This window comes from Ciconia boyciana, chromosome 10 (genome assembly GCF_034638445.1).
Source record: "Ciconia boyciana chromosome 10, ASM3463844v1, whole genome shotgun sequence".
Taxonomy (NCBI): Eukaryota; Metazoa; Chordata; class Aves; order Ciconiiformes; family Ciconiidae; genus Ciconia; species Ciconia boyciana.
This window is the reverse complement of record NC_132943.1, coordinates 24,395,336-24,421,017: the sequence shown is the minus strand read 5'-3', so window position 1 is coordinate 24,421,017 and position 25,682 is coordinate 24,395,336. Positions and strand designations below refer to the sequence as shown.

At 39.3% G+C, this 25,682-nt stretch overlaps 1 protein-coding gene across 4 annotated transcripts in view; it reads right to left on the bottom strand.

Annotated features, from left to right (window-relative positions):
* The window catches only part of RAPGEF4 (Rap guanine nucleotide exchange factor 4), a 156,412-nt gene that overhangs the window by 2,795 nt on the left and 127,935 nt on the right, over positions 1-25,682 (bottom strand). For all 4 annotated transcript variants that reach the window (XM_072874094.1, XM_072874095.1, XM_072874096.1 and 1 more), the window contains 12 exons: positions 24,697-24,785; positions 24,195-24,225; positions 23,868-23,946; positions 21,880-22,026; positions 20,562-20,659; positions 17,418-17,543; positions 16,778-16,956; positions 12,002-12,092; positions 9,705-9,755; positions 8,979-9,066; positions 8,579-8,643; positions 4-58 (listed from right to left, as the gene is read on the bottom strand). In XM_072874094.1, coding sequence (XP_072730195.1) covers positions 4-58; positions 8,579-8,643; positions 8,979-9,066; positions 9,705-9,755; positions 12,002-12,092; positions 16,778-16,956; positions 17,418-17,543; positions 20,562-20,659; positions 21,880-22,026; positions 23,868-23,946; positions 24,195-24,225; positions 24,697-24,785 — 1,099 coding nt within the window. The remainder of the gene's footprint in view (positions 1-3; positions 59-8,578; positions 8,644-8,978; positions 9,067-9,704; positions 9,756-12,001; positions 12,093-16,777; positions 16,957-17,417; positions 17,544-20,561; positions 20,660-21,879; positions 22,027-23,867; positions 23,947-24,194; positions 24,226-24,696; positions 24,786-25,682) is intronic.

Sequence of the window (25,682 nt, the reverse complement as noted above, 5' to 3'; positions counted from 1 at the left end):
TACTGAAAGATTGGCTTCGGCAGAATTTCACCGTCCTGACAGTGTTGGCAATCATGCGCTGGAAAGAAAAGATGGGATGCAATCAGAGAACAAGCACTGTATTTCATCATAATTTAAACGAAGCACCTAACTGTGCCTGAGTGTGAAGACATATACCAATAAAAGCAGTCACATGAATGAAAATATAATTTTAATGCTGATACCCTCATATGTAGGGTGTGATTTGCATTTACACAGGCTTTAAATGAGCATGAGTGTAATTTACATGCGCTCAGAGAACCCTTTCCCTTGCTTGGATGCTGTAAAAGGCCTTAACTAAGAATGAAAATCAGCCCCTTCAATGTGCGTTTCTTTGATAACATCTTCCCACATTAAGAAGTAAAAGGAATATCATGTAGAACACCTTGGGAGCATGTACATATGTTAATTTTAGGACCATCAGTTCCTAACAGCAAGGTCATTTCTAGCACATACTCGGCCATTGAAGAGCTTTCACCTTTCATATGAGTTTGAGTTTAAAATGCAGCCCTCCTGGAAAATGGCAGTGTCAAATGAGCATATGAGGGTGTATGTTCACTGATTCCCTCTGGAAGTATGCTCGATTCACAGGTGAGGCAGCCACCATTAGAACTGTGGCCCTGTAGGCATGTTTCATCAAACAGACCTGTTAGCGTTAGCTTGCACAAGTGTATCTAACCCAACATGAAAAGTGGATTCACTTTTGGTGGACACTTCTACTGGCAATTCACAAAAAAAGCAGAAGTCACTTCAGTCCTTCTTGGCTGTGCTTGCTCTTCAGTAAATAAGCCATCATTTCACTCACTTAGGTAAGAAAATATTAATCAATACATTTTGCTCAGATAAATCAGATGCTATTGTACAATAGTTTTTCAGAACAGAAATGAAGGTAAGTCATAAAGCAAAACATTTCAGGTTTAGTTCTGGATGGCAAAATTTTAACTAGCCTGTGTGACTAGCACCACTAGCACACCCACCAGTGCAGGGGCAAGATTAGTTGTTCTGCATAATATCAAATAAACTGAAACTTCAGCAGTAAAACTGACTTCCTTAGCTAGATAGTTTGATTCAATCACTGTTATAAGGACAACATTTGTTTCAGTTTCTTTTGCTTAGAATAAGAAAAAACAGAGGAGGGAAATGCTATTCCTAATCAGAGTCTAACGTTTGTTCTAGCACTTTATCATGGTCCAACAATTACAACACAGCTACATGTTTTAACACAGCACTCTCACCACGCTGCTTCATACCTTCTTGAAATTTTGTGTGAGATTAACAAGCTAGTCATAAGCCCTCACACAATGGAATGATATATTTCTTACTAGTAAACAGTAAAACCTAGGGCATACGATCCTCAAAATTAATACATAATTGTAATCTTACATGGAAATGATGTTATAAATAAAATACCTTTGTGACATCTGTCATTCCAGAAGTGGGAAGCACCAATGTAAAACATTCCTTACACACATACTGAATAATCTTAGACATTTTAATGCACTGTCAAGCATACAAAAATGGGTATGGCTGGTGGTCAGCATTAGAAACGCTATTGATATATCATGTACTACATTTTTGTGGATTACACATTGTATAATCAAATTAAATGTAGCTATTCTGAAACTGACCTAAAATATTTTAATTCTAAAACACAAGTTCCCAAAAGATCTAGGGAATTTGGATATGGGTCTGCTTATATTGTTCGTAAAGTCCACATATTTACACGTGGAAAATAAGTAGATTTCAAGTGAGAATAATTTTTATCCTATGTTAATTTTCATACCTCTTCAAGATATTACTACTAGGCAGATTTTCTAAGGCTCTTACCTTGCAAACAGTCTCATATGTGCTTAGCATTAAGCATATGAATAAGCCCCATTGACTTCAGTGAAACCTCTTAAATACTCAAAGATAAGCACCCATTATAATACTGGATTGAGACAGAACACATTGCATATTACAGTGTTGGTTCTTCAAGTCTAACCCAATCAAATGAAAATCAAAACAACATGAACATGTAAACATCAATGTTTTGTAACTCTATGGATTCATATTTGTCTCTGTCATGTGATGCTGCTATTTTGATTTATACCATTTCAAAAATTACTTCCCTAAAATAGCTATTTCAAGGAGAGACCATAAAGCTGAACTGCACCAGCCAACCTGCTGAAGTTTCAAGAGCGTCTAACTTCAAGGGAAGCTTTGCTAAAGACACTTCATTTTTATGAAGATAGCTAGTGTTGCTTGATGTGCTTTCTAGACGGATTGTTAATACACACCCTAATTTTTCCTACCTGTAAATGTTTAGGTTTTGAAGCCTCATTGTACAATGATCTTTGGAGCTAGACTGTAGGCTCAGTGTTTGATTAGTTTAGTATTAAGCTTCTTAGATGAAAACTTAGATTTATCAAAAAAAGTGTGTTCTGTGGAATCATTTTACTCTTTTTTTTTTAATGTGGGGCATTTGTTCTGAAAAAAAGCATAGCATTCAGAATAAGTACTGTAATGCTGTATTGTACTGAAAGACAAATTATGTGTGTAGCGAAGGTTTTTAAAGTTTTCACTATTTCCGAATTTCTCATTATATGGGCTATTCCAGGCAAGGAAAACTGAAGTGGCAATGAATTCTTCTGACTTCTGGTTAAAGGCTGAACTGCCTGGCTTCCTTCAGTTGGCTGAAAGGCTTCATTTTAAGGAGTTACTTTGCCTATTCCTAAGGATAATCTCATTCACTCTGTGCATTCAGAAGTATCCTGACAATGATGAAACACAAAGGAATGAGGAAGTGGGTGTTAAGGCAGAATAAATGGTGAAACTGTGGCCAGAAGACAGCATTGCAACCCAATGGGGAGATTTGGGAGCATTATGTATCCTTGAAGAGCTCCTTTCACATTGCTTTTTTCCAAGTGCTGTTGTACTGTCTAATATAAACTCACTCTTTGGAAGGTGCAAATTGAACAGAAAAACAGCATATGAAGCAAAAGTGAATTTCCCTTCCTGAATCTTGTAGATAAGTTGGATTGTCTTCTTTTGATTCAAGAAAACTAGAAACATGTACAGAGAAAATGTTCAGATGGAAGTTTAATTGCCAGCTCCTTACAATTTTTCTTCAAATAGAGGATTACCTCTAGTTAATGCCTGCAAAAATTAACCTCTGTTTACTCACTGTGCTAAGAAAGACCATTATCAAAAAGCCATACAAACCTTAAATTTGGATCTTTCTGAAATAGAACCAACTGCATAATATAACAAGCAACTGCTACTAACAGCATGCTATATATACACAACAATACCCTTTCAAGTTTTACGCAGTCTGGAATAGTGGCAGCAGGCCAGCACATTATCTTCTAATCCATTCCAAACCCAGGTTTCTAAATGTTATAAATATTCATATATGCCATAGAAAACTACTAAGGGCTTTAGTCACACACTTTTTGCATAATCTTTATGTTCCAAAAATGACAGAATGTTTGCCCTTTTTTTGCATAAGGATCAGAGTGTGAATTCCCTTTTGTTCATCTCCACAAAACCCGAAAACCAATATGCGCAGATTCTCTAATCCTCATTTCACACCTGAAGGGTGAAGAGGCTTGACAAAAAGAAGCATCAGTGGCCAGCATCATGGCACTGTCTTGTGCTGTCATGGCAGGTCAGCACTTTCAGAGCTCTTTCGTGACTTCTGCTCCCTCTACAGGTGCCACTTCTGAGACATGCTGGGTAGTGTGACATGGAGATGGTGCCACGGAAAGTGATCTTTGTTCAGGCTGTCTGATGATTTGAGAAATGGCACTGATAAAGTTCCCAAATAATTGCCTCTTCCCTCTGTCTATGAATACAAAATTCTGTACTGGCAGTCAGAATGCAGGATTGTGCAGCTGAGGTTTGAAAAAAGCAGAAATCAGTAACTGGTCAAGAGTATGAAATATTGCCTGTCCTGAAGGAGAGTCATGCTCAGTACTTTCCTCTCTCTTCTTTCCCTGGCAAGACATAATTCTAGGAAAGGGCTTTTAATTTTTTTTCTAAATATATAGCTAGAAAAGCAGTGTCACTCTGATGTTATATATTGCCATGTACTGCGCTGCAGGTTGTAGGTTGTCCTGTATCTGCTAAATCATACGGAGTTTATAGGAACTAATACTACTGACAGCTATGGGGGCTCTCCTTCACCTGAAAAGAGGGTCATTAATGAACCTAAAAGACAAATGTGTATTCTAGATCACAAACTAATTGTGTTTGCTGTCTATTGACATCTTTTTCTTTTTCACCTACTTGCAGCTCCCAAAATGTCCTCACCCTGCCAAACTACAACTACAGCATTTTAAAAACTTTACAAGCCTATTCATTCCTTGTTCCTCTATGGCAAGTATGTCTTCAGTTTTTACATAGATGGGTCTTCTAAAGCAACACTTACAACTAACATCTACTGTCAACTCACTAGTGGAGAAAAGATGCACGTAGCTTTTACCACACAAGGTCATGGAGTATATGCCAACCTAGAAGGTACATCTGAGCAACACCATGGTGGAAACAGCTTGTACCTTGTCTCCATCAGCTTCCTACAGTGAGATAAGTAAAAGACCTTCAATACTTCTCTAAAACCATGTCTTGTTTGGTATTGAAGACAAAGCCTTTTACTAAAGACTTATACTACCAATACCAGTAATTTAGTTATTCTGTCTACTTACTGAGAAAAGTATAAATAACATGTTCCAGGCTGGATTTTAAGGCCAAATGCTTGTTTCCTCCATCCCCCCCCTTGCTTCACGCAATAAATGGCATAGTAAAGAGCAGAAGTACAGTGCAAATACAAAGAGTATACCTATTTCTGACATTCAATATTATTTGCCCACATCTTGTACAAACCAAATGGGTCTGCTTACAAACTTCCCTCTTTACATACAGCTGTGGCTCTACCACACATGGTAGAGCCATGTGTGGCTTCTCTGGCTAGCTGTCCCTGCCCTCCCACTCCTCACAGCCTCCCTCCAAATAAGAGGCATCCATGGGAATCAGGAGATGTGGAAGGAGAAGAAGGAGCAGGCAGTTACAAAGGCAGGTAAAGCTCAGCAATCCTCTGCAGAGTGATGTTCCTCCACTACTGCGAATACTACAGTTCTGTCACTACACCTCTGAAAATACCATTTATAGGAAAGTGTAGCAGGAAAAAATTGACTCAGTCCCTTTCCTTTTTAGCTTGACTTGCTAAAAAACCTAGGCTAATGTGGTTTAACACCACCTGTCTGTTTTTCCCCTCTTCTCTAGATAATTCTGTCAAATTCGAAAAAAGAACCCAGAGTTTTCAAACATAAGAAAACTCCTACCAATTTTCTGTGAAAATAGATGGCTGTGGACAAGAGAAAGATTGTGTAAGCACCCTCTTCTCCTGTCTCCTTCAGGGAAAAGGCTGTAGTGCAAGTTCCTATGTTATGACAAAAGCCTATTCACACAGAATTCCCCAGCCATGAAGAAACCACACATGCCCCAGCCACGAGGAAAGCTCTGAGCAGAGCTCAGGCAGCCATGAAACACAAATGTTTAGAAAACCAGGCCTCGCTGTTTCTGGCACTCGGGGAACTCCTGGCTCAGACACTGCCTGACAGCTCCTGCGTGTTTTAAGATGCATCATTTAATATAAACAATATCAGAAACAACAGAAAACATAAAAGATTTAAAGGAAGCTGTTTCAGCTGAAGAAATGCCACTAGATCAAACTTCTACTTTTGGCTGCCAGTTACAGGAATAAAGTTGTCAGCAGCACATCAGCTGTCGGGATCAGAGCTCTGTGGTGAGAATGCAGACACGATGCCAGAGGCTGGTCTCAGTTTCACCACTGTGCTTGCACAAGAGTCAGAGGGACCCACCTCCTCTGGTGGCAAATGGCACCACCAGTGGCAACTACCCAGATATTTTTATTCATAAACTTCAGCAAGCATCAAAGTTAGGGTGGATCAAGGGAAATAATTTTCCAGAGAACAAAGATGTTTTAGACAGATCAGTAAGAGTGGCTCCCAGCAATATTCAGAGGTATCTCCATCTGCTTGTGACAGAACATCATGCAGCAGAACAAACAGGCAGAAACAGCAAATGGCAGAACATGACTCTTGTGAGGAAATCTGGTTTCTGCTTTTCTCCTGAAAATGGCAGAATAACATCACAGATTTATCTTCAGTTTATACTTATGTAAAAGAGAGCTGAATTTATCTGAAAGTTATCTGGCTGAGTGGTCTTGTCTTCACTAGTTAATATCAGGCAATTATCCGTGGATATGACAGTTGTAAGCTTAACGCAAGTAGGTGGTAGTGACTGAGGTTTAACAGTAGGCTTTTCTTCTTTGCTTGACCTGATGACACATGCAAAAAGCTAAAAACTACCAGGTCCACGTTAGGATTTGAATGAATTATGTGGGTGGAATCCAAATACATGTTGCTTTGAAGAGCTATGGGTTGAGAGAAGCAGTAAAAACACCATAGAAGCATGCAGAATAGCTAGTGAAGAACATTAAAAACACAAAAGATACACTTGTTGTAAGGCCTGGAGAAAAAGAGTGAGCTTTTAGGTAGAGCACTAACTGAAGAAATGTTTAGAATACTGAGAAAGGAGAACATTTCCCTTTCTGTTGTGTGGAGGAATATGAGATTATATTGATTCTTTGAAAAATATATACCATCAAAAATACATTAACTGATCTTCATTTTCCCTTCCTAAAGGAAATGCTCAAAGCTCAGATTACTGATCAAAATGGGTGATACTACATTCATGCAGTATAAAATTTTATTTAAACTTTTGGGTGCTACTAGTAAATCCATGTTCAGGAGAGAACATACTTCTGAAGATAAGGCAATGTGCAGACTAGGGTGAAAAGGGCAGACCTGCAGCAACCTAGATATAGATCAGTTTAAGCTGCTATAAAATTCACTCTTGGCCTCGGGAGTGCTAAACTGTGGTATAGAGTGGTGCAGAACCATTTCTAAATGACAAGCCTGGGTTGAACTTCTGTCTAGGGGCAAGTGCTCACAGGAGAGCTCCTGCCTCCTGTAATGGCTTTTACACATAATCAGGCATAAAGAAGAGCCTGAGGCACACAGCTCTGAGGCCTGCAGATCTACCGGCTCTTCTGGCTCAGGAGGTGTAAGTAGGCCAAGTGAGGTGGAGAACAGGGAGCCAGCCACATAGCCATGGCTATAGCAATACTGCTGCCATCCCTCCTGGTTTGGAGGTGCTCCAGCCAAGTCTGAGATCCCTTTGGGTTCCCCAAAATATTTACCGTCTACACTAAAATATATGTATTTATCTATCTCATTAGAACAAGCAGTCCAGGAAAAAGTCCTTTTCTGCAGGTAGAAGGCTCAAGACCTTTAGAAGGAGATGGCAACACAGTCTGCATATGCAACTACAGAATGTCATTATTGCAAAGTGAGGTCAGGCCCTTACTCAGGCATTAGCACTACCATTTACCCATAAAAAAGTCTCAGCTTAGTAGAGAGGTATTTTCACCCTAGGACAGAGGCTGTCTTGGAGCTACAGACTAAAATCTAAGAGAAGAATTCACTCAGCGTGATGATCACTTTTCTGTGAAGTTTTCTAAAGAGCTGAGTGTCTTCCTTTTTTCCCGTCCGCAGTATCAGTGCTCAGAAGGTAAGACAAGCTCCTCTGTAGTGCAGTGGAAATAACCAAATAACTGTGGAGTGGTTCTAGTTACTGTAGTACTAAGAACAAGCAGATATAGGCGCCAGAGTAGATACGCTCTAGCATGGCTGCTGAATGGAGCTTTACTGCCGGAACAGTAAGTCAGGTTTGGTTTTGCAGTGCAGCTGCTCATAGCTGGGCTTGGTTAACCCTGGTTCTCAGATGCAGGTGTCATTAACCACATTAATTAAGAACATGGCCTTAGGAACCAAGAAAACGGCTTCTCACTGGTGAGAAACTTGAGTTTCAGTTGAGATTTCTGCCATGGGAAGTTGCCTGCCTGCAGTTTTTGACAAAGGTGTTTGAAATGATGAGAGCTTAGGTGCAGAACTTAAAATAAATGAAATTTGAGCATAATCTAGCCTTCTATCATTGATCCCCCTTTCCAATATGAAAGCGATCAAGTCACAGAAGTCTCCGTTCACATGTTAAAGGAAAGAAGAAAATAAGATGTTGTGCACGTTCTGTATTAAAGCTCCTTTCATTCTCTGAGGAGCAATGCAGAACTATCCCAGCCTGAGGCAGTTCAGTCCTATTTGACGGAACAGCAGTTAAAATCACAGCTTGGTCCCAAACTGGCTGTTAAAAATTGTCTCTAACAGCTCTGCTTCCTGTCACTGCTGCTGCCTCTCCTAGGAAACATTTTGGCTGTGCATGGCTCAGTGGGCAGTTTCTGCTCGACCTCTGTGAGGTTTTCCTGAAACCCAGAGGTCCCAGGCTCTGTGCACAACGCATACAACACAGACTATTTTTGCTGGCTCTTGGTCCTGCCTTTGCTTTCTCTAGCCCTGGAAGTCATGGTTGAGAAGTTCACTCTTGAAGAGATGAATAGAGAGGTCTTTCTAAATTTTCATTTCAAATATGTCATACATACCATTTTTTCAAAGTTTACTAGATTGTCAGTGAATGTCTTGTTTCCCTCATGAGTAAACGTCATGTCTGTATGGAAATAAAAGCCACATAAAAGCCCATTACTGAATCATGGCCATAAAAACAGCAGAACATTTTATCTATCCCTTACAAAAATCAAAGCAGCTATAAAAGTAAAACATTTAGTTTTTAATTTGTAGCATTTCTGAGCCTAGTAAAATTGAGGTATGATATTCAGATGTACTAAAGCAGTTTTTCTTGTCTCTGTGTCATGCTTTTTATAACAGAAAAAGATCATACCTCACACTGAGATTGATTTTTGCTTTTTCTTGCTGCTACTCTTATTCTTCAAGTATTTGACAAATAGCTTTGAAGTTAATAATTCTGGTAACATCCAACCTTACCTTTTATAAGTAGTGGCATGAAAGGAATTATTGGAGGGTCCAATTTAGCTACAGTTAGTCTGTAGGCCCTATGGTTTCTTGATGGATCCTTAAGAAGAAAAGAGAAATCAAATAATTACTAATATGGATTATTATATGTATTGAGACACTGTATGCATTCATTTAGATGTCATGGCATTTATTAAAATCATTATTTTCTCCTGTGGCTTTAAAAGTGCATCCGCAAACTAAGACACCTTTTATCATTCTCCCATACAGCTTACATGATGAGAATGCAGCCGCTAAACACAAACATTTTTTATGCCAAATAGCAAGGTAAGATATGATTACCAAAAAATTGTTCATAAAAGGAATCACACATTTTTCCTCCCTCCTTCCAGCTGCAGATCCAGTTTTGCGTATGTTATAACACTAAAATGTATTGCCTGGAAAAATCCAGGTTGGAAAATATAATTTCCCATATGTACTATCGGAAAACATGTGATAAAGCTTTTCTGAGTTTCCAGATTAACTTTGAGTGGTACATAAGTTCTCTCAGAGTAGGTTCCTAAGAGTATAATTTATTAGTCATACATACTTGTTTTAGCAGCTCTAAAATGGGATCATAAACTTCTTAAAGTCAAACAAGGACATATAAAATGTTCTGAATCAAGGAATTCAAATCAGTTACTCAGAAACTGAATTAGCTCAGATTGTGCACAGAATAAGGGATCTATTGCTATTCACCATTAAGCTTTCAAACTCTGCATAGATCTTCTTGAACTTGCTTGGAAGTTTCTGTTAATAAAAACAAAAATAGCAAATCTTAATTAAATCCAATTTGTGTGGTAATTTTACTGTAAATGCTAGTTCCTTCTACAACGCCCTAAGTCAGGAAAGTGCTCTTTTTGCCAGATATTTCTAACAATGTGCTAATCTAAAATACAACATGTTTCCTAGCAACCAGATTATAAATAGAGACGGGACCAGCCATGAAACCTGGATCCTGATTTAAACCCCAACTTGAATTTACTCCATTGGGATGTTTAGATTCAGATTTTTGTTTGGCTCACATCTCAATCACTGAATTCAGAATGTAGTGAAAGTTCAAGTCAATCATTTCAGGACATTCCTGATTATAGCCTGTCTGAAAACATAATTTACACACAGCTTGCACAGGGGTAGCTCAGTTTAATTATTCATACCTATGACGAACTGCCCTTGCAACATTCAAATCCGTGCCTGGGCACTTCCAGGAGGTTTTTTTGTTCATGCTGAAGTATCACCAACTACTGCTCAAATTCTTGACATGCCCAGCAGCCAAGGGCCTCTACTGCTTTCTGGGGTATAAATTAATGAATAGTTTTTCAGGCCACAATACCTATACAAATAAATCATGGTCAGTTGATCATGCAGTGACTGGGATGAGATGGGCTTTACTAAGTATTTTCTTTCCTCCTCATGTTATGTTATACATGTTAAATAATTTTACTATAAAGGCTATATGCTATAAATTAGTTTCAGAGATCACAGTAATGTTTTATGCACACTCAGAATATGTCAGCTTTCTAGTTTTAATAAGAAATTTCTCTATATTTGCTGATTAAATCAAACTACTACTGGCAGCAGGTAACATTAAAAATTAATAGAGACTTTATAGTGCAGAAATGATTTTTTGCAATACTTTCTACGTTTGGAGTGTGTACCCTAGCAAGATATTTACACTGTGCCACAGCAAGGGCCTAATTTTTAATGATGTGTGTCAACAACTGTGTGCCTAGTTTGCATATGCATGCAGATTAGGTATTTGTGAAATAAGTGGTATAATTGGACATTTGCACCTGCAAATACCTAATTTGTGCATGCAACTAATGTAAATGCATTATAATATAGTAAAAATCAGGTCTTGATATGTTTGTTTTTAAGTATATTCGGTGTATATATCTGGCTAAAAATCAAGCTGCAGAGATTCTCTTGATAAACTGACTGCCCTACAGAACCAGAGTGTGATAACATTTCCCAGAACTCAGGTTCATACCCCACACCTACAAATGATCTGTGCCCTTCCAGCTCAGACACTGTGCTCATTTCAGATTGCTCTATGTAGTATATATGTTCAATTCCCTCTTCTCTCTTCATACTACTCCTGTACTGTCTCAGCTCTCCCAACTATTCCTCTCAGTAGCCACAAATGAAGGGTCGTTATTTTGAGAAACTAATCTGCAAATCTTTGCCTTTAGCACTGATTGTATATGCCACTTGTAACATGTACTTTTGAAAACTGGGCTGGTGTCTTCTTAGATGTGTTAGTCTGACCTCCAATTTCAGAGCACTTTTTTAAAGGGGTTAAAATTTTGGTCTCAGTTGCATCAATGACCTCAGTCATGCTAACTATTTTTAATTTCTAATGAACAAAATACATGCACATTCAAATCTGCACTGCTTTTGACCACCAGTATGTTCTTAGTGGTTACATGTGCTTACTACCTCACCCTGCTGGACATTGCACCCTTTTTATATACTCACATACAAAAGAGCAAAGCCACAGAAAAAGGTGGAAGCTCTGAGAATGAAGACCAAACTGACAGTAAGTAGGGGAATGCATGTCAGAGAGAAAACCAGAACTGGTTAAGACAAACCCACATTTTAATAGGGCAACAGAGTCCATACGGAGATCAGAAAATAATATGTATAAACAGAGGATGGATTTTAGAGACGTATCTATGGAGTGATCTCACTAAATGATCAGTAAAGTCAAACAGAGGATGGGTTGTTGTAAGAGGTTAACTGGCTAACTCACTCATCCTGTTGGGCAGTTTAGCTCATCAACAGAAGCTGCTGTTGTCACTCTTGTTAACTGCTTGGGAGTATTCAACACATCTATGGGTATACTGTCTTACTAATAAATATTGTCAGCCTTAGCTAAAGGCTTATGCTCAGGAGCTGAATTAGTAGATCTAATTTTATCAATAATCATGTTTTTACTAGCTAAAAGCACAAATCCCAGTCAAACTTCTTGGAATTGGATTTTAGCCAAGACTTACCTCCCATGTTAATGAGAGACGGCTCACAGCAACATTACTCAGTCCCATAATAATAGCGAAGAAGGAATTCAGATTTTTGTATTCTTTACAGCTGAAACACAAAGGGCCAGGTTTTAAGTTGTATGTATCAGTCAGGACAGAAGTACACATGACAACCTTAAGAGGCATCTAGAATAGATGTGACTGAATTTGGGCAGCCCTGGCCAGCACACCTGCGGCACACCACTTCACCAATGTGTGAGTAATTCACCACGCTCTGGAGGCTCCTTTCCCCTCCCTCCTAAAATGACCTCCTGCTTCCACTTCACTGGGTGCCAGCTTCTGCAAGGATATTAAAGGAGTCTTTGAAGCTCCTCCCCACCCAGAAACACAGTCCTGAAACTGGGTTCAATTCAGTCCCAGGGAATACCAGAAACAGTGGAAGCAACTGGTTTACAACCTCATTTGCTGCAGAACTTGCTGACAGCTTCTGAACAGCTACTGAATGCTGGAAGCTGTCCCTAGACAATCTTCACCACGGTTTACAGGGGCACTGAGTCTTATTAAAGGGAGAAGACCAGCTGTCTAGAGATGCCTGTGTGCCAGTGACCTCTCTCACTGTATGTGATTTCTAACTAACACTTGCAGATTCTGGAACTCTTTAGGATGTTTCAAGCGAAGAACTGCCATTTGTTACCAGCATCATTAAAGAGGTCCTGGGCACTAGGAGCTCTAGGTCACGCTTCATCCCTAATGCAAAGGAGAACTTTTGTTACCAATTGGGAAAAACTGTAACATGTAACTGAGTATTATGGAAGATCCAATACACCATATGCAGGAGAAGACACAATCTGACAGGAACAGCCCACACAACTGCTCAGCTGGGACTGCATCAGGTGGCTCATTGACTCAATGGGAAGGGAAGAGAGAGAACAAACCCTATTCTCTCATAAATCTGTGTCTCGCTAGGTTCCTGCAAATAATCTGCTATTTTTCACAACTGATTTGCCAACATCTGATTTCAGCACCTCAGTCTCTGCTCCTTTTGCTGTCTACCAAGAAAACTTTCACAAGATTCAAGCTATGCTTCTCAGATAGATTTTTTTTTTTATTATTCATCACTGAAGCTCTTAGCTCCTCTGAGGTATCCTCAGCTCCAGACAAAATTAGTACAATCATCACATCCTACTGTCCGACTCCATAATTACCACATCACCCTATTGTTATTCTGTTTTTTCTGTCCCTCCATTTCACCAGACTCAATGTATTGAGTGGGTGAGTCCTTTAGATCTGAGCCTCACTTGTGTCTGCACTGTGTGAACACTGAGCGTGTGAAAAAATGATCTCTCCCATCTGATGGTCTGTCTGTTGGAGACTGCTGCCCGTTCAGATCTTCTGGCAGAGCTGCTCATACAAATTCTCCCACATCAGATTAGGTATAGTGAGCAAGGTTAGCGAAGATAAGCCAAAATGCTGAAGCCACCCCAACTTATTCTGACTAGAGCAGGTCAGGGAGTGCCTCATTAGTGGATCTGAGGGGAGATAAGGATGAAAAGCAGCCAGGATAGGCTGTCAGTGATAACCTCTTCCCCAGGCACAAGTAAATCCAGAAAGGGATATCTGTCCACAGCCTGTGACATTGAGAATAAATTGTGGCATGGTAATAATAATTAGTACCACACAGCAGTAGTGTTCATACATAGTAGGCAGCTGCAAATGTATCTGCAATATGTAATTTTAATCTATCTTTCATTTTAAAAAGGAAAAGTTTTGCCAAATACCCTGTTAAGCAATGTAATTTGACAAAGTCCCTGTTAAAATCCATCTAGATATATGACATTCTACACCAAATATTCAGTAAATTCTACAGGCTCTACACTAGATAGCTGTTCCAGATAAAGGACCACTGTAAGGAAGGAGAAACAGTGCTGCATGGCTCTGCTGCATATATGCTGCCTGTAAGATGTCAGAAAGTGGATCCTCCAAAGCACCACAGTGTGCTCAGAGCAGAGGTCCGTCTGCCTCCCAAAACAGACTGTATTGGAAAAATCTTCCTGTTAGTATGAATTGTGAACACACACATATGCACACGCTCTTGTCTCCAACACAAACACACATGTGGTTAAAATCTCTCGGTACTTACACGAGCAGATTCATCTTGGCATTTTCCCTGTAAACACACACCCTTCAGAAATTTCTTACAGGCTCCTTGGGCTTATAACATATGCATGTGTATGGAAAGAACGATTTTCAAAAACTGAATGAAAGTGTCTGAGTATAGTGATACACAAGAAGGCTTCTAAATAGCCTGTGGGTATATCTGCAAAGAGGAAATATATACAAACTGGGTTTGTGGATATCCATAAGAGTATGTGCAAGTACATCCTAGAAGGCCTTTCTAATACATTTAATAAGGGAAGAACTCACTGTAGGAAATATAGTTTGCTTCTCCCCTTTGTTTGAAAGTTTAATCCTACAATGGCTGGAGAAAAGAGATGGACCTGGTAACCTCTACATCCTTTCCCAGCAGATGCAAAGGCAACAGCGGCTCCTGGAACTGAAAGCACATGTGCACAGCACTTGGAGCCAGCACTTGGCCTTGCACTTGCCCACGCAGACAGGGAGCACACATCACAGGGCATGTGGGGTGGCAGACACAAAATGATGTGCCTTCTGCAATGGTGTCTGAGCCCCCCGTCACAGAATTGAACCAGGGTTCTCACTAACAGTTACCTTTGAACATCAGTACGTGCAAGGCATCTCGTTACCACCAGTCATGCCTAAGATTAATAGTGCAGCACTGAGCTGTTCTCCCCGAACACTTTTCTAATGAGTCTAGTACTTCTAGGTAGGGTAAAGTTCTCATTAGGTCTCAAGGATCTTCACAAGCAAAACTTCCTCAAAGATATTGCTTCAAGGCCTGGGCCCGCATCTTTTGATCCGATTCCTTGGCTTTTTCTCCCCTCTAACTTCGGTGCACTTTGTGTTTGTTTTACCGCACGCTGTAGCACCTGTTACCATGGCAGCACTGCACCCAGGGCAGCAGCCTGGCAAAACTTCCCAGCGCCTTTCCAGCGGCTGCAATTAAACCTGCCCGCTCGGTTTGTATGGAGGAAAATCTTATGCTTCGAATTTCTCTGCTTTTAGGAGACAAAGAGGACTCAGCAGAGCAGACCGCTTTCAGCTATTTATTTTTAGCATTGTAGTGATACCAGAAACATGGAAGTAAACAGGAGGTTGTCAAGCTGTTGTAAATAGCATAGGATTAAACTCATGGCACTGAGGAACCCTTGGGCGGTTTAATAAGGAGATATTTAACTGTAATTTTTAGGATACTTGATGTCGCGTGTTTATGGAAATTACTATTGTATCTTAATTTACCACATTTCAACATTTTCCCGTTTCATGCCTCCGAGTTTAGAAAAGACCCTGACGCGTCTGTGTGTGGGTGCCACTGCCCTCTCCTGGACACAGCCCACCAGACCGGCGGCTTGCGTCCCAGTTTTGCTCTGCAGAATGAGATAATGGAATTTGCAGTATATATATTTATAGAAACTAAAGAGGTAAATTCTTCCTCTGTTCTGAATATAAACCTGATCCTGCATGCCCACCACGAGATTTTGAAAATCTTCAGCTTTTGACCAACTGTAATCCAACCGGAGGGCCCAAAGCAGTTCCCAGCAGGAAGCCGGTACTTGCAGAGCAGGGCCCTTCCCGGAGGAGGGAGGCACGCTGATGCAGAGTTTCGATGTGAACACTGATTTCAACTGTGTGGAATTATTAATTGGGAGGAGGGTGGCATCACAGCTGTAATAGTAATCTCTTCCTTTACACAACTACATTTAACGATGCAAAAAATTTAAAACTTGTGGTTTAACTGCCAGTAATAATTTCTTTGTTTGGTAAGACTGCCTAAAGGCCTCTAGTCACAATGCCCAAAGTCATAGACAAACACTTCAACAGGCAGTTCCTCACTGCACACCTCAGCAAACTGTTTGTTCAGACGGCGATGAATGTAACATACACCACAAACTGGAAAAGAAGGAAAAGGGTAACAGTGATAAAAACCCGTAGCTATGCAGGGCAGGGGCATGCCCCTGCTCCCTCGGAAGTCAGTCTCACCCTTGCCCTTGACTTCAGTGAAGGCTGACATTTTTACATGAAGGCTCCGAAGGGTTTAAGTTTTAATATGAATAAAAGAATAGAACACAGCAAGAATTGCCTGCTATCCAACCTCAGACCCAGCAGTTAGTAACAACAAAGGACATTAATACGGTTGCATTTTTAAACAAAAGTATTAGAAAAATATGCCAAGCAGACTGAAGGTAACATGAGCCTCGTCATCTCCATACTACATCTCTTTGCTCTCCCCTCTTGGTTTTCCTACTCAGGGCAACTCTGAGAACAGTTTCCTGACAGCACCAGAAATGCTTCTGTTCTCAGGAAAATTAAGGCTCATTTTTGTTTATATTTACTAATTTGCATATTAATATTTGCTAATGTATGTAAGGGTAAATGAAGGATTCTCCTAATGAACTGAAATATATTTACTCACAAATTTTATGTGAAAACATGGCCCTAAGAGATCACAGATCAAGGAGCAATGGAGAGTAGGACAGGAAAGAAGAATATATATTAATAAGGTTCTATACAGCCCTATAAGGAAATGGACAGAATTACCAAATAGAGAACATTTTAACCTCTACTGCGTGTGTCTGTCTGAAAATAAAAAAGAAAAATAACAACAAATTGACTATACTGAACCTCATTTCCAGCTCAAGATGACTGTATACTTACTGGGCTGCTATCTTAATATACTTCTTTAGCAGCTGAACACGCTTGCTGAGTTGAGAGCAAAGACAAATCTCAGTGACCACCCAGAACTGAATTTCATTAAATCTTCTTAAAAACAAGTCCAGATTTGCTGTGGTCTTTTTAAAATTGTGCCTTCCAAAAGTGTGATAGATCAATTCCAGCTAGGAAAAAGAAAACAGTTTGGGATTTTTTTTTAGAAATCTCATCTTTTGGACAGAGGAAAGAGGCTAAGAATGACCAGGTAAGTATCTAGCCTGAAACTTGCTCTGCAGTTTACGTTTATTGCTGTACAGATGACAAGGATTCAGGTTGCAAATCCAGTAGACAATAGCTGAGGCATACTAAAGCATAACTGCAGACTATGTATAAATAGCTTAATACCTTAAAACATACAGAAGTAATTCAATAAGCAGCACATGTTCAGGAGAAGTTTAACTTTATTTTTGTATTTTGCCTATAAAATTAAGAATGCCTTATAGTTTCAAAACTTGTAGGTGGCTTTATTGTAGTATTTTTGAAAATCAAGCTTAGAGAAAGTTTGGCAAATAATGCACAAACCTACAATGTACAACTAAACATTTTCTAACAGATTCTAATCTGCTGAACACATAGATCCTCATACCTCATGCACACAGTTGAAGAGCTCCCAGTCATAAATTGTCATCTGATGTGCTAAGTCTTTGGAGCTCATCAGTTCAAACGTTCCCACTGTACCAGTAGATGGTCCTTCTTGTTCTGGTAATGGTGCCTACAAATGGAAAAATGGTAAAAAAATATTTTACAAATACTAAATTGCGTGATTGATGCTTTTCTTCCATAATGTTTCTGATTTGTTTTTCTTCAGTGTGACCACTTCCCTAAGCATGTTTCTAACAGTAAAACTGAAATTTGCTTTTAACCACAGGCTGGCATTAGGAAAGGAGAAGCCCTGTGCAAAATCAGTATCCACTATACACAGGATAGTCAGGAAAATTCTGAAAGCTCTTCAGAGGCACTGTAAGGAAATAAAACAGACTGTTCTCAGTGTGTTATTTTTAGCATTGTTCTAAAATTTGAAGCCAGAAATAAGACATGCTAACTAAAGCATGTCTGTTTGTTTAGGAGCATAGGTCGTTCCACAAAGCTTTTGTTATCAGTTTCCTTTTTCACATACACAAATAACTAGGCCACAAAGCACAAGCCAAATACTTTTGCAAATTACTGATTCTAATGATGAGAATTATTACATCTGCCATACTTCAGAAATCTGCAGTGATTGCAAGATCTTCTGATCATTTATAAAATAAGCCTCATACTTTCTCTTTGACAGTACAGGGATGCACTATTTGTGAGTGCAAAACTCCTGGCTATGCTAACTAAAATTATATACACACAGTCTTATGAGAAAGAATCCTTTAAATCATTCAAGTATAAAACATTTTTGAAAGACACTTCCATACCATACAATAAATGAGATGTGATCTACAGTTTTGCACACAAGTAAATCTTATATTAAAGAGAGATTTAAAACATGGCTCGAGATCAAGTCAGATTTGAAGTTGTCTGTTGTATATATTAGGGTCTAAGTGTTTGAACCAGCGCTGCTAAAATACTAACAAACAACCCTCTTGCAAAAGTCAATGCGTTACATCAGTAAAGCTGCCTGTGAACCCACGGTTTAATTGTTTTGTTTCCAGGAGAGGGCAGTAGAGTTCACTTACAAGTTTCTCAATTTCTCATCGGGTCTTTGTTAGGGAGCAAGGGATTGCCAACAGGCTCCTTTCTGAGTACAAACTCAGTAGAGTCTGCAAGATTAACAGACCATATTTACATACGGCAATGTAAAAAATGAGCTTACTAAGTAATCCCCTTTTATATAAGAATATTATATTACCAATAGAAAAAGGACGGACTGGATTAATACATCAAGTCACTCTCTCAACACACAGTATAGGAGCTTTATTTCTGTATGAGTTCTTGCTTTGTACTCTAGGGAAAACTTGTCATTCAAATATCATCATAATACAAACTAATTAAAAATTATTAAACTAAACCACAGGCATTATTACCTTAAAAGCTCCATCTACAATTTTAAAAAATAGTGTGTATAAGCAAAAAGTATTACCTAAAAAAAATAGGACAGCCATCAATCTTATAACAGCCTGCAGATTGCTCTGAATTGGGATTTGCACAAACACAAAATTTCTTTAGTTTAAGACAGAGTATGAATTCTAAGTACAGCAGATTTGTGTAGAAAATCCTAATTTGTGGAAATCTGTGGAAAGAGAATTGCCCACTGACTGAAAGAGGGCTTTTTTCCCCTATTTGGAGACAAACACAACATAGCTGTTACCATAACAAACACATATTTTCCAAGGCTAGGAAAGAAACACTTAGATGTAAACTCATTGCATATTTGAAAATTCATCTAACCCCGAACAATTTTCACATGGGAATTGCCAAGTGTAATGTGAATAAATGGACATGCACAGGCAGCAGCCTGAAATTGGAACGTGAAAAGATTAAACTGGGAGGCAGGTAAGGTTGTAACGTTTTTCAATTTGTTTATACCTCTTTGAAAAGATGGAGCTGCTTATCAGATGTATCAGATGGGATGTATTCTGTTATGCAGTGTTGAGAACCTTTTTTAAGGTGCTGAGTGTTCCTCCCTAATTCCTACTGAAGTCAGTCCAGTTGATGAAAACTAGCACATTGCAGCCCTGTATCTTAGAGCCCCCTGGAGCATTTCGAATACTTGATCCATGGTAAATAGCACAGGGGAAAAGGCACAGAAAGTCATGACAATTTGCTGCCAAAGCTGTGTCTACACAGACAATGCAGACCCATATAAAAGTACCCAACGTAGTTGTACTGATGCAACACCCCTGCTTTAGAGTAGCATGCCCCATGAGGGTACCTACTTGGCGGGATTAATTAACCTTAAGGGAACACCAGAATTTAATAAACTGAACAAGAGGTATCTCTGCATGGAACTACAGTATGCTGGATGTGCATTCCCTGGTTACTAAATTGAAAGCAGCAGCAAAGCAGATTTTACCATATCTATAAAAGAAATCAGGCATACATACTAAGTGGCTTGTTAAAAGCATACGGGAGGCTGAAACAAGGCTAGGAGTAATAGAGTTCATGCTGACATGACTTGGCAATGACATTTGTTTTTAATGAAATAAAAGGAACAAAAAGTACAGTCAAATCAAACTCTATAAAAGCAGACCCCATGGAGATCGTTAGAATTACTGTATAAACTGTAAGTACTCATGAACAATTCTACCTAAGAAAAAAACAGACTTTCTGCCAGGAATATTTTCTGTGATTCTACTTAGAATCATCTGAGATTTTCACACAGTATTTTGTGGGGCTGAGAAATAAAAGATTTTAAGGAATTTACTGTTGGAATCAAGTCTCCAGAATGCTTTCATTGGTAACATCTATCTTCAAGAATACATCCCTCTGGCCTTGAGAAGATAATTCTGTAATCAGGAATTACTGCATGTCTTAGTGACAATATTCAACTCTTCCTAAATGCTCAGTGTGACACAGAGAATACTGGGATTAAGTGCTGTGGATCAGACGGATTTCTGCTCTAGTTTAGGAAATTATAACATTACGTTGTTTTAATTTCAGGGCTCATCCCATAGCACTGTGACAAGCCCTTTGTTGTAAATGTTTCCACTAGTTTTTACCTAAAACATTGATAATGCAAAAAGGGCCAAGTGTTCAAATAAACTGAAGAATTGAACTTCCCGAGAACTGTATACATACATACCAATGAATCGAACTGATCACGTGGGCAAGCAAACAGCCGTCCATTAACACTGAGAGTTGTAAACACTGAAACATCATGAGGTTTGAGCACAACCTTTTCTGTAAACATGAAACAAAATATTGTTTATTATATATATGTAGAATTTACAGCAGGACTCATCCAACAGCTGCACAGATCACCCTTCTGGGAACAAATTTTGCACAGTAAACCAATGTCCAGGATACAAAATAGATGACAACAAGGTCCTCTTTATTGAAGAAATGTGACAACAAGCTAGCCCAAACCAGTCTCCTACAGAACTGGCATACAGAACTAGAATCCCAGCCCCAAACTGTAGAGACAGGTCAAGAAACCTGTGCTGCCATCTCTAGAAACTATGAAAAAATCAGCCATAATTAGGGACTCCATTCATTCTTCTCTGAGCTGTAAGCATTTGGAGAGCTGTTCTTAATAGAAATTGCCTTGGAAGACAGTAACTGCATAAGGAGGTGACGAAATGCAACTGTATCCAAATCTTACAGCAGTTCTAAAAGAGCATCACATCACAGGTAGAGAAAAGATAATGAAGTAACTTACAAAACAGTCTCTTCCAGCATGTGCTGGCTGTCAGCAAATCTGACAATAAGAAATTGCTGCAACTGCAAAAAGTAGAGCCGCCTTGTGTCAGTTCTCAGGAAGTGAGCTGTTTTTGGCAGGCATCACTGTTTGCAAAAATGCCTTCCAACACAGCTCTCATTAGCTCTGTGTGTGTCCACACAGTCATACTCAACCAGAGCACTTCAGCAACACCAATTCTCCAGCAGAATTCACCTCGCAGTTACTCTCCTGTTTCTCTCCTATAGTGGGGGGCTGACTCCTGACCCTTTGCAAACACTAGGTCAGTGGGCTTGGCACTAAGTTGCTCAGTAGTGGTTTGCATGGACAGAGTGGCCAGAATGGTAGTGACCACTCCTGGAATGTCTGCACTGCAGTGTTTTCTGCTGTTGCTGATTCATAGGTCTAGCCTGACATTATCCATGCTTACCTCCTATTTCTGTTGTTAAAAAATCTTACAAGTCTTACAGTGAAGGAAACTTGGGGTAGCTCTGCTCTGTAACATGCAGATACGCAAGCTTCTCCATTTTTCCTGGGTCCCATGTGAGCTCCAGTCTGTGCCTGCAGTAGGGAAAGGACTTGCCTCTAAGACAGAACCTGTGTACCAGCCAAACATGCACATGGATATAAAAGCCTTGACTGAATTAGTCTTTCAATCCCTCCTGACATTCTGCTTCACCATAAGTGAGAAGTGTTTAAGATATAAAAAATACAAATACAGTACCTCCTCCTGAACTCATCTTTACTATGATGAGGCCTTCTCCAGAACCCAGCTTATCTGCTACTGCGCTGATCACTTCCTTCACAGAGGAAGACACTGGCACCCGGATAGTGGTATAGGTTTGGTCTATGCAGTACACCTTAAACAGAACTAAAGAAAAAAAGATTGTACTGTGTATGCCATGTGTAACAACCAGAGACTTTACTGTACAAATTACTTTCACTTCAGTAACCACTCCTCACAAATGAAACAAATAAAGCAACAATAAATCACTACACTTTTGATAGCTCCCCATTCCTCAGATGTTCTACAATTTCCACTATAGAAATCTCTGATTTCCCAGAGCTTTTAGTAAACCATGAAGTACTAGCATTTCAGTATTGCTACATTATTTATGGATGCCAATTTAATCTGGCACTTTGTTATGTTCCAGACATTATAATATTTTAAATCAACACTTCTTTTCAAGAGTCAGGAAAACTGGCTGCAAACTCTCTTAATTACAGGAAAATAATTTTCATATTTACAAAATAGATTTGAAAATAGTTTTGGTTACAATCAGCACTGAAATCAAACTGTGTTGTAACCTGTTTTTTACAAGCAAGTATATAATTGCTGAATCAAGAATGTTGTAGACGATGAAGAAAAATACCCTAACAATAAGAGTACACTTGAGTGTACAGTACAAATTGGCTCACAGAGTAATACATGAACCCAGGCCTCTGGCTGCCTAGAAATCAATATGATAGTACATTAGCCTGCAAAAAGTAAGGTAGCCCAAAGTGACATGAATTTAAGACAGAAGAAGTTAGCAAAATACTCCTTCAGCTCAGCTGTCAAGCCAAGCCAAGCAGCCCCTGGGGTTATAGCTGTCCATGGATTTTCAATGTTCAGTGTGCTGCCTGCCCTACAAATGAGAAAGGTGCAGCCATACAAAAGGGGCAGTGACTGCCTGTCCACGCAGACACAGTAAGTAGTACTTCCCTGGCAGCAGCAACTGTTTCACTCTTTGTAGACCTAGAAGAAACACTGATATGGACAACAGAAGCTGCATGGCTGGCAGGATGTCTCCTGTTCATACCTGTTACTTCCAGCTCTTCCGTTGGTTTGATTTATGCCACCAGCTTTCTCAGCTATATGACCTTGCATTTTGTTCCCTTATTTTTACTGTTGTTCACTAGCAAGAGCTATTCTTTAATATCAAACACCTTGAAGCAGAAACTATCTTCTGTGATGAAGGTGCACCAAAACAACCATTGAGACTGGCCCTAGCAGTTGTAAAGAAATCCTCAGATTTATGAGTTTTAAGGGGCATGTATCTTTGTTTACAATGAACAGATCTCATCAGCAGAGCTCAGGAATTTGTTCACATAGCAATGCTTTAACCTGCCTGAAGTAAAGGACAATATGAAAAGCCAGTACAACTGAGAATGATATTCTGTGTATTACAGCAGTGAACCTGCTGTAAATTTTACCTTAATCTCTTCAGAGAATCAAACAATAGCAATAGGGCAAACCAGCAGATTTCGTTTTCTAGGCTGTGTGCCACAGGGCAGAGATCTACGGCATGATTATCTGTTCCACTCCTATCTCGCAAAGGAACAGCTGTACATGTTAGCTCAAACTACATAGGGGAGACAGAGGCTCAAACATGACCTTCAGCACCCACTATTTATTGCACAGCCATTACCTGCATGGACACTGTCTGTACTGGTTCTTACCTGTTTTGTTCATTCCCTATTTTAAAGGGTTTTTACATCTTCCTCTGAGAAAGCACAGTGTTTGATAGCACAAGTAACTAAGGGAAAAGACCAGGAGCACTTCAAATCAGTGATGGAGAATGTTGGGCTAGCAAAAGCAAACAGTTTGCTTCAGGCCAGGCTTCAAAACTGTAGGTAGGTACTTTTGTTTATTTTTAGACCATTTTTTTGAGAGACAAATTTACTGCCAATCTCAGTGGCTCAAGAAAACTTTGCAGAGAAGGAACTCACCTTCGTCGCTGCCCCTGATAGGCTGGCGTTTCTGTGCTCTGTCATCACTTGTGTTGAACAGCTGCAGAAGAACTTTGTGCTGAAAATGAATCATCAGGACTCACGTTAATGCAAAAAGAAAAAGAAACATTATGGGGTAGACATGAACTACAATAGATCTCTTATCAGTGGCAGGAAAAAGAGTAGCAATGCAAAATTTGACACAATGTTAAAAGCTATTTCTCAATGTGTTGTTTTAATACATCCAGGATTACTAAAGGGAAGATGCTTATGGATTTGCTGTGATAAAGCTTTTACTTTAGAAAACGGACAAATAAATTATCTTACCTTCTTTTGTGGTGCTTTAGGTTCTTCAGAACTATAAAAAGGTAAAGCATAGAATATATAATTAAATACTACCTGGAGGATTTTGTGTACAAAATCACCCATAGAACATGGACCACTTGTCAAACTACAATAGCAACATATTCATGTTTGCATATACAAAAAGACTAGGTGATACCATAGTTTACCTATGACCAAGGCAGGGAAAATACTACGCAAAGTCCATGTAAGCATGAAATACGCATCCAGTTTAGTATCAATGGTGTGTACATAATTTCTTATTCCTTCTGTCAACCTTTTAACGAGAGTTTGGTGTTTGCAAGAATGATGTGGAAAGAAAGGACCATAGACATTCACCCACACAAGCTTGCATGCAAACATTCAGTCTTGTATGACTGAGTGCCATTCACAGAACGGATTTTTAATAGATATAAGCAACACATTTTCTTCATCTATTTACTGAGAAAAAGGGTGGGGGGAGGAAAGAAGCAAAAACTGTGCTTACACTTGCTTTACAATTTTCTCTAGCTCTGGAAGTTGCTCCTTTAGTGCTGCAATCATTCTAGTATCATCTGATACAGATACATAAAATTCCTGTAAATGATACAGAATAGTCTTTACATAACTATAGGGGTAAATGAGCAGTACTCAGGATAGAGGATTATGAGATGACATCTGATAGCTTAATGATTATAAAGAATGATAATCTGCATAGAGGAACACATGCTGGGCCCAACCCTCTATTACTTCTACTTGTTTATCTCCAGCTGATTTAAAGCAAGAGTTACACATGCAGAAGGGAAGCCTGATGAGGGTCCTTAGCTCACTGTGTAACCACTGACTGCTTCTGCAAAAACTGCATTTTCAGATTCTGGATAAGGACTATAAAATTCACAAATAACCTGTCATGATAGATTTTTTTTTTTACTTACTGCTGTTGTAGTCCTTAGCAGTTCATTTGCTGCTGAGTTGTTGACTCTCAACTACTCCAGTCCACTACAATATTACCCTCTTTTAAACCCTACTCAAACCTCTTCCTGCCACACCTACATAAAACTGACCCAAAGAAGGGTCTATGTGCTTGCTACTAGTAATTGTTCTTTAACTTTAACTTCTGGACTAATGAAAGACATTATGTCTGTCTCCAAAGCTTGTCTATTACAAAAAGGTTTCCCATGTGGGCTTGCTGTATGTCTGCCATACTTAAGGCCCCTCTTTATTCCCCTCTGCTCTTATCTAAGATTCAGTTTTAAGCTCTTTGGGGCAAGAACTTCCATTTAGCCAGTAGCATATGGGATTGTGTTCCATAAACACAATATATAATAATAATGGTAATCACGATGACTTAACATGACATTGGCAGTGCATCTTATCTTAGAAATACAAGGATATGGCACCTACCACAAAGACCTTACAACCGATGTCTGAGGAATTAAATGATTTTAAGGGATCAGAAGGGTTCTGAAGACAAGGATCTTAAGTTCCAATAGC